This window comes from Megalobrama amblycephala, linkage group LG17 (assembly GCF_018812025.1).
Source record: "Megalobrama amblycephala isolate DHTTF-2021 linkage group LG17, ASM1881202v1, whole genome shotgun sequence".
Classification (NCBI taxonomy): Eukaryota; Metazoa; Chordata; class Actinopteri; order Cypriniformes; family Xenocyprididae; genus Megalobrama; species Megalobrama amblycephala.
In genome coordinates this window covers 11,703,713-11,719,926 of record NC_063060.1, presented here as the reverse complement: position 1 = coordinate 11,719,926, position 16,214 = coordinate 11,703,713, and the positions used below count along the sequence as shown (strand labels likewise).

The window sequence follows — 16,214 nt, the reverse complement described above, 5'->3', positions numbered from 1 at the left end:
AAGTTTCAAATTTGCTCTACATAGAATCTCCGTAGAGAAACTATAGGCCCCTGCAGTGGAAGTAATCATAAAATGCCCTATGTAAAATGCAGATTAATATCATATTTTTCCACATGAGGTCAGCAGAGACACTCAAAGAATATATGATTTATTATTAATGATTTTACTAGACTGTACTTAGTCTTTTTTGTTGTTGTTTGTTTGTGAAACAATAAAAAAATGCTTACTTTCAATTAAAATAATAAAATTCAAGAATGTAGAAATAAAATTCCGTGTGGCTCCTCCCTCCGGTAGGTGACGCTGTGAGCGCGTGAACGCAGTACCACGTGTGTCGCTTTTTCGTGACACGCGTCCGCTGCGTGTTTCGGCCCTTTCGCGTGCTGTGTAGCGGAGTCGTGTACGCCGCAATCATGGCTCTGTACAACTTTAAAAAGATTATGGTGGTTCCCACCGCTAAGGTAGGAAATTAACGACATGTTTTTACTCTCATATGCGGGGTAAAATGCTGTAGAAAGTGCTGCTGGTGTTGATGTTAATAACGGACATTGACAATATGTTGCTCGTGCTGTACACACGTGCGCGCGGTGTCGAGCCATTTAACTTTTCATGTGTTGTATTTTTATTTATTCCATTACTACCAACATGGCTTTATTGCTGTCATATGTGAAAATGAAGAACGAGTGGTTATGGGTTTAAAACATCTGGAGATGAATGACAAATTAATGCGGTTGAGATCTTTGGTTGATTAATATGGAAATAAAATTTTAGATCAGCTTAATTTGAAATAACTCCGTCTGTGATCACTTTACTTTTTGTGTCCATTTGTTGTCAGTTGTTGAATTAAACCACTAGCCCCAAATGTGTGCCAGGGTTCCTGTGGTCATGGAAAACCTGCACTTTTTAAAGAAATTTTAAAAATAATATTTTTATTCCTGGAAAGTTAATGCAAATATAGTGAAAATCCAGTGGATATAAGTTATTTCTAGTTGTATTTCATTGGCTAATTGATATTTGTGAGTGCAATCTTTTATACAATTATTTAATATTGTTATTTATTAGTTTTACCTATTATGTAAAATCATTAAGACGTTACTCCTTAAGAATCCTTTGGATCATGGAAAGTCATTTGCCAAAATATTTGGGAAGCTTGGTGTGTTTCAATAATGTTACTCAAAGTTTTTTTTTTATTGTAAGAAATAAAAACATAACACAAACCATTTTCTTGTTCGCTTCTCTTCATGCAGGACTTCATAGATCTGACTTTATCCAAAACCCAACGAAAGACTCCAACTGTTATACACAAACATTACCAGATTCACAGAATAAGACATTTCTACATGCGCAAAGTCAAATTCACCCAGCAAAACTACCATGATCGACTGTCACAGATCCTCACTGATTTCCCCAAACTGGACGTAAGTGTCACACAAACTTCACAACACACGGGACAAAGGTTACACATACTGATCCTTCTTAATGATCTTAGATAAATGACTTCCTATGTATCTCTCTCAGGATATCCATCCCTTCTATGCTGATCTGATGAATGTGCTGTATGATAAAGATCATTATAAACTGGCTCTTGGTCAGATCAACATCGCAAAGAACCTCATTGACAAGTGAGTCTGTTTGGTTTATCATCATCCTGCACATATGGTCTTTAGATTTTTCTTTTTTTTTTTTATTTAAATATAAATAAATATATTTGCTTCTCATATCTGTGTGTGTATGAAATTCATTTAACTGAGTAAAACTGTGTGTCTGCATTTGTAGTGTTGCTAAAGATTATGTGCGGCTCATGAAATACGGAGATTCGCTGTATCGCTGCAAGCAGCTGAAACGGGCCGCCCTGGGTCGCATGTGCACCATATTAAAGAGACAGAAACAGAGCTTGGAGTATTTAGAACAAGGTACAGACACTTACATACATCCACAAATATTTTCCAGCATGCCAGACTGTTTTCTGTTGAACAGAAACACAGACCTTTGATAGATTATGTTGTACAGTTAATGAATCATTACTTAAATTGTACAGGTCAAACCAAAGCTGCATTCATTTGATCAAAAATACAGTAAAAAGTTGTAATATTGTGAAAAATTATTACAATTTAAAATTGTCTTTTGTGACTAAATTATCCACTATAGAATGGTAGTGTGTACTTGTGGAGTAATGTTTCAAAAGCAATAAATCTAAAATAAAAAATAAGCACAAACCTTTACATCTGATGCACATAGAAAATGCATATTTTTCTTATTGTAGTGCGGCAGCATCTGTCCCGTTTACCTACTATTGACCCGAACACCAGAACCCTCCTGCTGTGTGGTTACCCCAACGTCGGCAAGTCCAGCTTTATCAACAAGGTTTGTTTGTGCATGTGAATGTAGGCTAAATGTCAAATCTGTGTGCGCTGTAGGGTTGTGCCAATAGACAATAGCCAGAGATATTAAATTTTTGTTATTCTGCTATTAATGTTACAAATCATTTGCCCACCATTTCATAATTTCATAGCACATCACCACATGAACGATGTGCTGCAAGGATAATAAGAGCTTAGATAGATTAGCTTGCTTTTAATAACATTTTAGGTCTATTATACAGTGAATTTAATGATTAAATTATATAATAACAGTCTATATAATGGGTCCAAACACTGCAATAATCAGTCATAAATGAAAATTAAGAGCAGCTTTATTTCAAACAATGACTTTCAAAAGCAACTTGTTTAACACAAAAAACTTTTTTGCTACGTATGGGCCACAAGAGAAATATTATGAAACTAAATTAAAAGGGTTAGTTTACCCAAAAATGAAAATAATGTAATATATTACTCACCCTCATGTTGTTCCACACCTGTAAGACCTTCGTTCATCTTCAGAGCACAGATTAAGATATTTTTAATAAAATCTGAATGCTCAGTGAGGCCTCTATTGCCAGCAATAAAAAATTGGCAGTTTGACATGCGATCCAAACCACTGATTCGAAACAAGATTTTAAGCAGTGTTTTGAAATTGGCCATAACTAGATATTGTTGAAAAGTTATTTAGTTTTTTTGGCACACAAAAGTATTCTCGTCGCTTTATAATATTAAGGTAGAACCACTGTACTCACTGTTTTAAATATGTTTTGAGTACCTTTCTGGATCTTGAGAGGTTTGGTGACATTGCTGGCAATAGAGGCCTCACCGAGCCATCAGATTTTATTACAAATATCTTAATTTGTTTTCCGAAGATGAACGAAGGTCTTACAGGTGTAGAACGACATGAGGGTGAGTAATAAATGACATTATTTTCATTTTTGGGTGAACTAACCCTTTAAGATGGTTATATAACATTATCAGCATATGTTGAAGTAGATTCATCTTTTGTTGTCTCTGAGAGAATATGCACTGTTAAAGGGATAGTTCACCCAAAAATGAAAATTTGATGTTTATCTGCTTACCCCCAGGGCATCCAAGATGTAGGTGACTTTGTTTCTTCAGTAGAACACAAATGATGCTTTTTAACTCCAACCGTTGCCGTCTGTCAGTCAAATAATGCTAGTGGATGGAAACTTCTACTATAAGAGTAAATAAAACTTGCATAGACAAATCCAAACCCTGCGGATCGTGACGGCACACTGATGTCCTAAGACACGAAACGATCGGTTTGTGCGAGAAACCAAACAGTATTTTCATTTTTTACCTCTAAAACACCATGTCCAGCTGCGTTCAGCACTCGCTTAGTGAGTTCTGATCGCGCTCTGACAGCGGAAGTAATGTCTAGCACTCATTGAAGTATATGCGCGAGACATCACTGCCGTTGTCAGAGTGTGATTAGAACTCACTAAGCGAGTGCTGAACGCAGTTGGAAATGGTGTTTTAGAGGTAAAAAAATGATATAAATACTGTTCGGTTTCTCGCACAAAGCGATCGTTTCGTGTCTTAGGACATCAGTGTGTCGTCACGAGCCGCAGGGTTTAATTTGGATTTGTCTGTGCAAGTTTTATTTACTCTAATAGTAGAAGTTCCCATCCACTAGCATTATTTGACTGACAGACGGCAACGGTTGGAGTTAAAAATCATCATTTGTGTTCTACTGAAGAAACAAAGTCACCTACATCTTGGATGCGCTGGGGGTAAGCAGATAAACATCAAATTTTCATTTTTGGGTGAACTATCCCTTTAATGCTTGGTCAGTTTTTACTGTCATATTCTGTAGTGAATAATTGATTAGGGTTTGAGACTTCTTCATCTGTATAACTCTTGGGCAAAGTTTGCATATTGCTTGTGTGAAATCCACTGGCTTGTCTTCATGGTTTACTACTGAAATATTTCCAATATTGCGACGTGATATTTTCTTTATCACTAATTCCATCTTTGCTCGAAAAATGATAGCGAGTGTCATTTCCTGTGATAAAGTAAATAATTAAACAAATGAGTAAATAAACAAGTCACTTAATGATTAAATGAATGAGCAATATGAAAAAAAAAAGGCCTCCATACACCACAATATTATTGTGTATCGGCGGTCTCACGTGCTGATGATAGGAGGGTTTGACTGAGGAGTATTGCCCAACACTAGTGCGTTGTTTTTAATATTAAGTTTTAATGTGTGTACAGGTGACCCGTGCTGATGTTGAGGTCCAGCCGTATGCCTTCACCACCAAATCTTTGTTTGTGGGTCACATGGATTACAAATACCTGCGCTGGCAGGTGAGTGTTAGAAAAATATATGGTTTCCGGACAACATTTAACTGAACTGATTTAATATTATACAAATATTCTACCATTTTATATAATAAAAATGTTCCTACCGGATATTTACGGGTCTGTGTTTGTAGGTGGTTGATACCCCTGGTATTCTGGATCACCCTCTTGAAGAAAGGAACACCATAGAAATGCAGGCCATCACTGCTCTGGCTCACCTGCGTGCTGCTGTCCTCTACGTCATGGATGTGTCGGAGCAGTGCGGACACACACTCGCACAACAGCTAGAGCTGTTCAACAATATACGGCCATTGTTTGCCAACAAGGTATGCACGCATTCAAAGATGTAAACTTAAATGTCGTAAAACATCATATAGTTTTGTTGGGCTGAATGATGACAGTGATTATTATTTATGTAATGCAGCCTCTGATCGTGATGGCCAATAAGTGTGACGTGAAGAAGATCAGTGAACTCTCGGAGGAGAATCAGGTAAATGACATTCTGATTCTTCTTATACAAGGCAGGAATTCCTGGAGCTGAAAGAAACCTAAAGGGATTAATTCTATAATTCACTCCCCCTCATCTCATTCCAAACCTGTGCTGTTTTTCTTTCTCAATGAAACAATAAGAATTTTGAAGAATCTTCACATTTGTCTCTTTCATGCAGTGACAATTCATAGTGAACTCATCTGTTAAGCTTCAAAAATGTTGAAAAAATAGGTCCATATGATTTGTGCATTATATTCAGAGGCTTCTAAATTCCCATGATAGCTTTATGTGAGAAACAGGACAAAATTTCTTGACAGATGAACTGTCCCAAAGAATCAAGTAAAAAAAAAAAAAAAAGTTCATGAAATGTACACTACTGTTCAAAAATGTATGGTTAGTAAGATGTTTTTTCTTTTATTAGCAAGGGCTCTTTAAAGGGTTAAGGCTCCGGTATACTTTAAACAAACTTCTTTTTCATTCTTCGTTTAGGGGTAAAACAAAGTTTGAAATGCATGACCAGCGATATACTGTAAACGAACATCTGACACCGCCCACACTGCTGAGAGCAACGTTTAGATAAATATGTAAATATGTGCCATGCACTTTCTTCTCAGTAACAAAATAAACAACAAAAATGAGACAACAGCAAGCATTTATTATAGAAAGCATAAGAAAAGCGTCTGATCATAACAGCATGGGAATGTTAGCACGAGCTCTGCAAAGCAGCACTCCAGTCACGTCACGTCTTCATATAGCACTTTATTCAATGGATTGCTTAAAATCAAGCAGCTTTACAGTATCAAACATGAAAAACAGTGTTAGTGCCTCATTTTTTTTACAAGCACAACTTCATTTTGTACTATAAAGCAGCTATCTAGTATGTTCATGTTTTCACCTGCGGAGCTCTTACCTCAACAAAATCTACAGACGAAATGAGTCAGAGACGCGCCCACGCGAGTGAAGGCGGAGCCTCAGCGCACACCTCCTATTACGTTATCGTCACTGACCAATGATAGTACGAAGGTGTTTTAGTGCTGGAACGAACCTTTCCTGAAAGTTCGCTTTGGCAAGCCGTTTCGAACTTCCAAAAAGTACACAAAACGAACTTCGTTTTGGCCTAAAATTTTTTGTTCGAAATGTCACATCAGTTCTTTCTTCGATTTCGTTTGAAGTATACCGGGGCCTTTAGTTCACCCAAAAATGAAATTTCTGTCATTACTCACCTTCATGTCATTCCAAACCCATAAGACTTTTTTTGGGGAAAAAAATTAAGATATTTTTGATGAAATCCGAGGGTTTCTGAACCACATATAGGCAGCAACATCGTTGCACCTTTTGAGGTCCAGAAAGGTATTTAAGACATTGTTAAAATAATCAATATGACTACAGTGATTCAACTTTAATGTTACATAAATACTTTTTGTGTGCAAAAAAAACCAAACTACTTAAACACAGAAGCGCTGCACTGCGTTCACCACGTCAGGACGGGAGAGAAGAAATCGTTGAATAAAATCGTTATTTTTGTTTTGTTTTTGCGCACAAAAAGTATTCTCGCCGCATCATAAAATTAAGTTTGAACCAATGTAGTCAGGTGGACTATTTTAACAGTGCTTTTAACACCTTTCTGAATTACAAGAGGGTGAGTACTTAATGGCAGAAATTTCATTTTTGGGTGAACTAACCCTTTAAATAGTTAAAAGGTGACAGTAAAGACATTTACAATATTATAAAAGCTTTCTCGTTGAAATAAATGCTGTTTCTGCTTTTCTCTTTCTTTTCATTAAAATATCTGGTTTCTACAATAATATTAAGTAGCACAACTGTTTTCAACATTGATAAGAAATGTTTCTTGAGCACCAGAGCAGCATATTAGAATGATTTCTGAAGGATCATGTGACACTGAAGACAGGAGTAATGATGCTGAAAATTTAAATGAATTATATTTTAAAATGTATTCAAATAGAAAAGTTTTTTTAAATTGTAGTTTTTCACAATATTACTATTTTACTGTATTTGATCAAATAAATGCAGTCTTTGTGAGCAATCTTAAAAATCTTACCAACCACAAACATTGGTAACACTTTATTTTAGTGTCATTGTTACATACATTACATGTAGCTACTATTATAATAACTATTAATTATGTATAATTACATGCAACTAATCCTAAACCCTAATTCTATACCTATAGTAAGTACATATAGTCCTTAATATTACTCTGTACTTAAATGTATAATTACAGTGTAGACTCCTTAAAATGGTGTAATCCAAACTTTTTAATGGTGCTGTTCAGACTGCTTTATGGTGCTTTTTGTTCTTTTATGATCTTTTGGTGTAGATTCTCCTTTGTGTTCCACAGATAAAATAACAGCGTACAGATTTGAAGACCGTTTTCAGTTTCAATTTAACAGTTTTATGATAAAGCTGTCATCAAAGTGTCACTATTTCGTCCTTTATCTAAGATCTATGCTAGATCTCATCTCCAACAGTTTAGTGTTTGATAGACGTTATAAGAGAATGTTGCACCTTCAACTTGAGACTTCCTGCATCGACACTAAACTGAACTCTGTGTGTGTGTGTGTGTAGAAAATCTTTGCTGATATCTCTGCTGAGGGGGTCACAGTGATTGAGACGAGCTCTTTGACAGAAGAGGGAGTGATGCAGGTGAAGACTGAGGTAAGACCAACCAATCAGCTTCACTCTCTCACATATGCTTACTGAAATCAGGCTGTTAGCTTCATGTACTAGTTTCTAGAGTAAGAGACTTTGTAGGGTGATATAGATTGGTTTAGATGATTTCTGATTTTTTATTTTTTACAGGCATGTGATCGGCTGTTGGCGCACCGTGTGGATGCAAAAATGAAAAGCAAGAAGGTCCATGATGTTTTGAACAGACTCCACCTGGCAGTGCCAGCCAAGAGAGATCAAAAGGTACACGCTCTTTGCACTTTTTAAACCATTGTCCGCTTGGTTGTAAGTTTATTGCCTTAAAAATGCTTCCAGCAAACGGTGTGTTTGTAAAAGTTCATGATTTGGTTTGTGCAGGAAAGGCCTCCATTTATTCCCGAAGGGGCTTTGCTACGTAGGAAGGCGATGGAGACGGATGCTCCCAAACGCAAACTGGAGAGAGACCTGGAGGTTGAGATGGGAGATGATTACACACTTGATCTACAGAGTAAGACATAAACACACACATAAACATGTACATAAAATATACACACTCCAAACGTGTCTGAAAAAACGTTGTCGTTTGTGTTCAGAATACTGGGATTTGATGAATCCAGAAGAAAAGCAGGATAAGATTCCCGAGATTTGGGAGGGTCACAATATTGCTGACTACATTGACCCGGATATCATGAAGGTATTAAAACAAATGCTGTATCTTTAATCTGTAACCCATTTTATCTCATTTCAGAACTGTTAACCACTGATAATTCAGTAGGGAATCCATAGTTTTGATGACATTTATTTGGTTACATCCTCTTTTCAGATGACATGTTCTGACTTTCTGTCCTTCCTCTCATTTTCAGAGGCTGGAGGATCTGGAGCAGGAAGAGGAGCTGCGTGAGAAGGCCGGAGAGTACGACTCTGAGGAGGAGAGTGAGGACGAAGAGATGAAGGAGATCCGACAGCTGGCCAGTCAGATCCGTGAGAAACGGAAGCTGAAGATTCTCGCGTCCAAAGAAAAAGACACACAGGGACCCAGAATGCCCCGCACGGCCAAAAAGGTTTGTCCTTCTGTCCAGCAAGCTTATTTTTGTATACGTTTAAATTATAGCAAGTAGTTTAATATTGAATATTGAATATACTTTTCATTTTTATTCTTTTTTTTTAACATGGAATATTTGTTGTTCAACAACCTATTTTTATCATTTTTAATTTGCAATTGATTTGTTTCCTTGGGTTAATTTGAATGGTTTGTGTGTGAATGCAGGTGGATAGAGCGACTCTGGAGAAGGAGATGTCCGATCTGGGTTTGGACATGACTGATAAAGATGATGTAAGAACCTATATACTTAAAGCTTTTCCATTGCTTTGTATCTCTGTTGGTAACACACTTGATTTCTGTGTACACTAAACATGTTTGTGTTCATCTTTTGTCCCTCTAGAGCCACTACGTTCAAAGATCTCGCTCTCTGGTTCGAAAGAGGAAGAGGGAAGTCTCCGCACCACCGCTGTCACGTACTCGCAGTCAGAGCGCCTCAAGACCACCAAGGGACCAATCAGGAGTCAGAGATGCCAAGGTCAGATTCAGAAACTGCCTGTATTCAAGTACAAGACAAGTCATATAATTGGTTATAGAGAAACATCTTGAATATGTTGCTCAAAGGATAAACATGTTCATTTGACTGTCTCTCATTTATTCCAGATGTTGAAGAAGGTGAAGACCATGATGAAGAGCTCACAGAAGGATATGAACAGGCAGGGAAGGAAGGGTGAATCTGATCGACACGTGTTTGATCTCAAACCTAAACATCTCCTTGCTGGGAAGAGGAAATCTGGTACCACCAGCCGCAGATAAATGCAGCCTTATTCATTTACATCTGACTTGTGTACTCATATCTGTCCTTATGCCATTATTAATAAATATTTGTTATATTCTGTACTTTTACTAATTTTTTCTGATGCAGGTGATAATACACTTGTAAAAACGGAAGAATGATTAGTTATTGAAATGTTTAATCACATCACTCTAAGTGTCTGATAACATGCAGAATGATAATGAAATGTACAGGATCATGATTTAGAACTCTTCATCATTTACAAAACAAATTATCTGAAGCTGTTTTTTGCAGTGGGAGTCAAATAAACCTACCAACAAAATATTGAACCTTAAATTCATGTGTGAAATTGATTGAATCATGATAGTAATGTTTGTCTTTATGTGTGGGAAGAAATGTCCAGTATGTGTGTGTGTGCGCAAGGGAGTGAATAAGGTGTGTGAATCACCCACCTTTTTCTGTCTGTCATTAATAAATTTGAGTATTGTTGATTTATTCTGGGGAAAAGGTTTTCAGCTGGTTAAATTGTTTAGACATTAAATGTAATATTTTGTATTGTGTATATATATCAGTTACCTGTGAATTCAGTAATCTGACATTTCATTGTAAATAAGTATATTTAATAGCAGTTTGCAGTTTATGATTGTTGTAACAATACAAAAAGAGTCCACATGTGACTTTTATTTTGACAAAACATCTGCGCGAAGCCCCCCGGAAACGACATCAGCCTCCACTAGCAACATTCTCAAAGCGTTTACTTTAGATCGTTTCAGACAGAAAATCAAAACAACACCGGACAGTCTCACTTTACGGACAACAAAGACAGCTGTCACCGTAACCTAAAGTTGTACTGCAACGCACACACTTGTCCGCGGGACCTACAGGCGGCCCAAACGCAGAGGAGCGAGAAGGATGGCGAATTACCGGGCGTTTCACACCCAGCTCGCGACCATCATGGAGACACTGACTCGTGCGGCGGTGGCAGAAATCTGCGAGCTTGTGGACGATGGCTACGCCGTTTTACACATCGAGATCTCACGCCATCAGAAGGAGAACGAGGAGCTCCGACGGAAACTGCAGCTTATAGAGTCTATAGTTGCGGCGCGGGGGTTCAGCGACGAAACGACGGTGGCGCGAGACGGTCGGTGTGACAGTAGTGCTCGCGAGTCACTAGTGGGCAGAAAAACGTCCGGAGGCGGAGAGTCCACCAGCCGGGGTGCAGTGGCAGAGGTTAGCTGGCCATTTGTTTTAGTGTGTGTTTTTGTGATTATAGTGGAAGCAATATATATATGTGCGCGAGTGTGTGTAAAAGCGATTATTATTCTGTTATTGATCGGATTCCAGGTGCGCGAGTTTCGCGATGAAGGAGATTTGATCCAGATGCAAATCAAAGAGGAGGGTCTCGAGCAGCCGCCGCTGGGAGGTGAGTAGCTTGGGATCATTCTTTTATGCATTACCATTTAAACGATCTAACTTAAAAAAAAAAAAAATGAATATCCATGCCATGTGTTGTGATTCAATTAAGATTTTTTTTTTTTAAGTCACCAGACTGCCAAAGCTCACAACTTGAAATGTAAATAAACGCCAGTGTTTAGACACTTGTTGCTTCTAAAAACATTTTTTACACTTTACATTGATTACATATATTGTCTTGTAAATTATATCAGTTGTTGGTGCATAAGGTAAAACAGTTAACCAATTAATAGGATTTTCTTACATTTTTTTTAATAACTAATATGATAAAAATGTATGATGGGGACATGAAAATGTACTGGCTACTAGGAATGAGCCTGAATGTCAATTTCTACCCCTTCAAAATGAGTGCTATGTGTTCATACTGTCAAGTCATGTTTATTTATATCACACCTTATATAATACAGATTGTTTCAAAGCGGCTTCATGGTAATAAACATGTGAATAACAGTGTTGATGTCACAAAGTTCATCAATTATGAAACAACTTAAATTTTAGCTCTACAGAAGACAATAGTGCCATTATTCAGGTCAATGTTGATTCAATTCAGTTCAATAAGTGTCAGTTTTGCAGTTCATCAATTATAAAACAACATTGATTTCAGCTATAAAGCAGCTGTGCAGAAGACAGTAGTGTCACTATTCAGCTCAATTCGGTTCAATGTTGATTCAATTCAGTTCAGTAGCCGTGTCGATGTTGCTGAGTTCATCCATTTTGAAACGAATTTCAGTCCTAAAGCATCTCTGCAGAAGACAATAGTTTCATTATTAAAGGGTTAGTTCACACAAAAATCAAAATTCCACGTCGTTCCACACCCGTACGATCTTTGTTCATCTTTGGAACACAAATTAAGGTATTTTTGATAAAATCCAATGGCTCAGTGAGGCCTGCATTGCCAGCAAGATCATTAACACTTTCAATGCCCAGAGAGCTAATAAAGACATTTAAAACAGTTCATGTGAGTACAGTGGTTCAACCTTAATGTTATGAAGCGACGAGAATATTTTTGTGCAACAAAAAACAAAATAACGACTTTATTCAACAATATCTAGTGATGGGCGATCTCAAAACACTGCTTCATGAAGCTTTGAAGCTTTACGAACCTTTTGTTTCGAATCAGTGGTTCGGAGCATGAATCAAAATGCCAAAGTCACAGGAACCATTGAAATTTCGGAACACTTATGACGTAACGAAGCCTCGTTTACTGAAATCACGTGATTTTCACGCTCCGAACCTAATTCGAAACAAAAGATTCGTAAAGCTTCGAAGCTTCACGAAGCAGTGTTTTGAAATCGGCCATCACTAGATATTGTTAAATAAAGTCATTATTTTGTGTATTTTTGGCGCACAAAAAGTATTCTTAATATTAAGGTCGACCCACTGTAGTCACATGAATACGTCTTTTAAATACGTCTTTAGTACCTTTCTGGGCATTGTAAGTGTTAATTGTCTTGCTGGTGATGCAGGCCTCACTGAGCCATCGGATTTCATGAAAAATATCTTAATTTGTGTTCCAAAGATGAACGAAGGTCTTACAGGTGTTGAGTGACATGAGGGTGAGTAATAAATGACATTATTTTCATATTTGGGTGAATTAACGCTTTAAGCTCAGTTCAGGTTTTCGTGTTTGCATCCAATCTTGTTAGTACAGTTAGATCGATAATATTTTTTGAATATTAATTGTCCTTTAAGCCCCAACTAAGCAAGCCAAAGGTGTGTCAAAGCAGCTTTGTGGTAATAGAGAGGAAAATAACCGTATTAATGTTGCAGAGTTCATAATTTAACAAACAACCTCAATTTCAGCCATAAAGCAGCTCTACAGAAGACAATAGTGTCATTATTCAGCTCAGTTCACTTCAACAGTGTAATTGTTGCTGAGTTCATAAATTATGAAACGACTTCTATTTCAGCTATAAAGCAGGTCTTTAAAACAATAGTGTCATTATTCAGCTCTGTTCAGTTCAATGTTAATTCAATTTTGCTCAGTAATAGTGTCAGTGATGCACTATATCAATTATGAAACAACTTCAATTTCCGCTATAAAGCAGCTCTATGGAAGACAATAGCATCATTATTCAGCTTAGTTCAGTTCAGGTTTTTGTGTTCTTATCTGATAGTGTCAGTACAGTTAGATTGATAAATTACATTCGATTGATTTTCTGAATATTAATTGCATACAAATGTGATGTATGCAAATTGCCTTGTATTGCATTTTCTATGCAAATTATTACTTTAACTTTTCAGTAATTCATAGTTAGTGGGATTTTTTTAAAGGTGCCATCGAATTGAAAATTGAATTTATCTTGGCATAGTTGAATAACAAGAGTTCAGTACATGGAAATGACATACAGTGAGTGTCAAACTCCATTGTTTCCTCCTTATATAAATCTCATTTGTTTAAAAGACCTCAGAAGAACAGGCGAATCTCAACATAACACTGACTGTTATGTAACAGTCGGGATCATTAATATGTATGACCCCAATATTTGCATATGCCAGCCCATTACACAAGGGCAGCCAGTATTAACGTCTGGATGTGCACAGCTGAATCATCAGACTATGTAAGCAAGCAAGAACAATAGTGAAAAATGGCAGATGGAGCGATAATAACTGACATGATCCATGATAACATGATATTTTTAGTGATATTTGTAAATTGTCTTTCTAAATGTTTCGTTAGCATGTTGCTAATGTACTGTTAAACGTGGTTAACGTTACCATCGTTTCTTACTGTATTCACGGAGACGAGAGCCATCGCTATTTTCATTTTTAAACACTTGCAGTCTGTATAATTCATAAACACAACTTCATTCTTTATAAATCTCTCCAACAGTGTGTAATGTTAGCTTTAGCCACAGAGCACTATCAAACTCATTCAGAATCAAATGTAAACATCCAAATACCATACTTGCGCGATTAGACATGCTGCATGACCAACACTTTGTAAAGATCCATTTTGAGAGTTATATTAGCTGTGTGAACTTTGTTTATCCAGTGATAGAGTCGAGAGCTCAGGAGGGGGCGGAGAGCGCAAGCAATTAAAGGGGCCGCAGCCTGAATCGGCGCATTTCTAATTATGCCTCAAAATAGACCGTTAAAAAAATTAATTTAAAAAAATCTATGGGGTATTTTGAGCTGCAACTTCACAGACACATTCAAGGGACACCTTAGACTTATATTACATATTGTAAAGAAAGGTTCGATGGCACCTTTAAACAAAATTTTACAGTAAGATTATATTATTTTGTAAAATATATCATTTTTTCCCATATGGTAAAAGCGACCTGTGAACAGTTTTTTACTAAACTTTTCTCTCTTTTTTCTTTTCATTTTTTTTTACTGTCAAACTATATTGTTCAAAATGATGTAATATATCAGTGCATGTATGACGAGGACATAAAAATATACCCAAAATGACCTGAAAGTCCATCCCAGCCCTTTTCAAAAAGAGTGTGATGTGTTCATACTGTTTGTTTCTCAACAGATGAGGATGAAGATGAGGACGAAGGTGAAAGTGTCTCTGCCGTAGCTCACGACTCTCCTAAACTAGATGTTGCTGAGCTCTCGGGACAGGACTCTCACACACTCTCACACTCCCCTGACCATGACACACACTCTCATACGCTCACATTTGCAGACACACACTCTGGCGCTGACGAGTCCCAGCACTCCAGCGTCGATTTGTCTGCTTCGGATAACGCTTCCTTCTCCCTTGCTCAATCCGTGTCGGATACTCGCACTTCCCATCTCCATCGAGTGTTTCAGGAAGACTTGTGCGCGAAGAATGACCTGGACCCGGTATCCGATTGGGCCGCACACTCTGTCCGTAATACACTCGCACACTTGCAGACCTCACCACAGAGGATTGGTGGGTCAGACTCTTTTGTATCACATAATTCTCCCTTGTTTGCGGCACAGCGTCTCGTTGCTCTGGGTAACGTCTCAGGACTGGGTCTTTATGGGCGGCTGGGCGCTCTACGGGGAGGCGGAGCCAGCAAGCGACACTTCATCTGCTCAATCTGTGGGAAGAGTTTCACCACATCGCAGAGTTTGGACACGCACATGCGCATTCACACTGGAGAACGCCCGTATCGCTGTGAGCAGTGCGGGAAGCGTTTCACACAGTCTGGACACCTTACGGCTCACCAGACTGTCCACACCGGAGAGAGACCGTACGAGTGCACCCGCTGTGGAAAACGATTTGCAGGAAAACAGTACCTGCGCATACACACCAAGAAACACCACCCTGACTTACACGCACTCTCTCAAATACCGACTAACACACAGCAGGACACATTGCCCTGAAAGATACATACGCTCACAACAGAGAATGCAGGACATCATTTTTGTAGTTTTTTTTGTTGTTGGTTGGAAGTGTCCTGCAACCAGTTTAAAATAAGACATTCGGTATGCCAGTTGCCTAGTGTAATTTTGCAGGGAGATTATGTGGACCCAACAAGCATAAACTAGAAAGTTGGTGTGAGCACAGGTTTTTGTTAATACCTTCAACATGAAGTACGCAATTTCACCTCAATAGCAGATGTACTTAAAGTGTACAGGATTTGTTGTTTATAAAGTTTATGATCTAAATTAGATATAGATTATACATATATATTTGCAGCTAGCCACGGCAGAAACACTAACTGGAATTGTCTGTTGTATTTAATAGAAATAAATGGTTATTTCAGGAATTTTGTCTCCGTCTTTTATTTGTAGCTAATAGGGCATTATCAATGCCCTAGTAGGGAAAAAAAATACTATGGTAGTCAATGGGGGGCAAGATCTGCTTGGTTACAAACATTCTTCCAAATATCTTCATTTCTGCTCAGCAGAACAAAGCAATTTATATAGGTTTGGAAATACTTGAGAGTGAGTAAAGGATGACAGAATTTTCATTTTTGGGTAAACTGGAAGCAACAGGTCTGTAGTCATTCAGTCCTGTGATCCTGGGTTTCTTTGGGATGGGGATGATGGTGGAGCGTTTGAAGCAGGAAGGGACTGGTGTGCAAATATTTACAAGAAAAGCTAGGCATAAACTACATGAGAAAAAACAACCCATTCACC

The 16,214-nt window shown here is 37.7% G+C and overlaps 2 protein-coding genes across 2 annotated transcripts; both read left to right on the top strand.

The window, feature by feature from the left end:
* The first annotated feature begins 304 nt into the window (after positions 1-304).
* gtpbp4 (GTP binding protein 4) lies at positions 305-10,013 on the top strand. Its single transcript, XM_048164014.1, has 16 exons — positions 305-458; positions 1,245-1,415; positions 1,516-1,619; positions 1,774-1,910; positions 2,261-2,361; positions 4,599-4,691; positions 4,820-5,011; positions 5,110-5,175; positions 7,762-7,851; positions 7,996-8,106; positions 8,221-8,350; positions 8,436-8,536; positions 8,706-8,903; positions 9,110-9,175; positions 9,285-9,419; positions 9,545-10,013. Exons 1-16 carry the CDS (start codon positions 411-413, stop codon positions 9,695-9,697), a joined length of 1,896 nt encoding a protein of 631 aa, XP_048019971.1. The 5' UTR covers positions 305-410; the 3' UTR covers positions 9,698-10,013.
* Positions 10,014-10,339: 326 nt separating this feature from the next.
* Positions 10,340-15,501, top strand: si:dkey-7l6.3 (zinc finger and SCAN domain-containing protein 2). The gene is made up of 3 exons (XM_048164018.1): positions 10,340-10,907; positions 11,022-11,100; positions 14,635-15,501. Exons 1-3 carry the CDS (start codon positions 10,590-10,592, stop codon positions 15,453-15,455), a joined length of 1,218 nt encoding a protein of 405 aa, XP_048019975.1. The 5' UTR covers positions 10,340-10,589; the 3' UTR covers positions 15,456-15,501.
* Positions 15,502-16,214: the final 713 nt, after the last annotated feature.

Coding starts and splice junctions, on each gene's coding strand:
- gtpbp4 (XM_048164014.1), top strand. CDS start 411: ATGGCTCTGTACAACTTTAAAAAGATTATGGTGGTTCCCACCGCTAAG. Junction 459..1,244: donor TGGTGGTTCCCACCGCTAAG/GTAGGAAATTAA, acceptor CTCTTCATGCAG/GACTTCATAGATCTGACTTT. Junction 2,362..4,598: donor AGTCCAGCTTTATCAACAAG/GTTTGTTTGTGC, acceptor ATGTGTGTACAG/GTGACCCGTGCTGATGTTGA.
- si:dkey-7l6.3 (XM_048164018.1), top strand. CDS start 10,590: ATGGCGAATTACCGGGCGTTTCACACCCAGCTCGCGACCATCATGGAG. Junction 10,908..11,021: donor GCCGGGGTGCAGTGGCAGAG/GTTAGCTGGCCA, acceptor ATCGGATTCCAG/GTGCGCGAGTTTCGCGATGA. Junction 11,101..14,634: donor CGAGCAGCCGCCGCTGGGAG/GTGAGTAGCTTG, acceptor GTTTCTCAACAG/ATGAGGATGAAGATGAGGAC.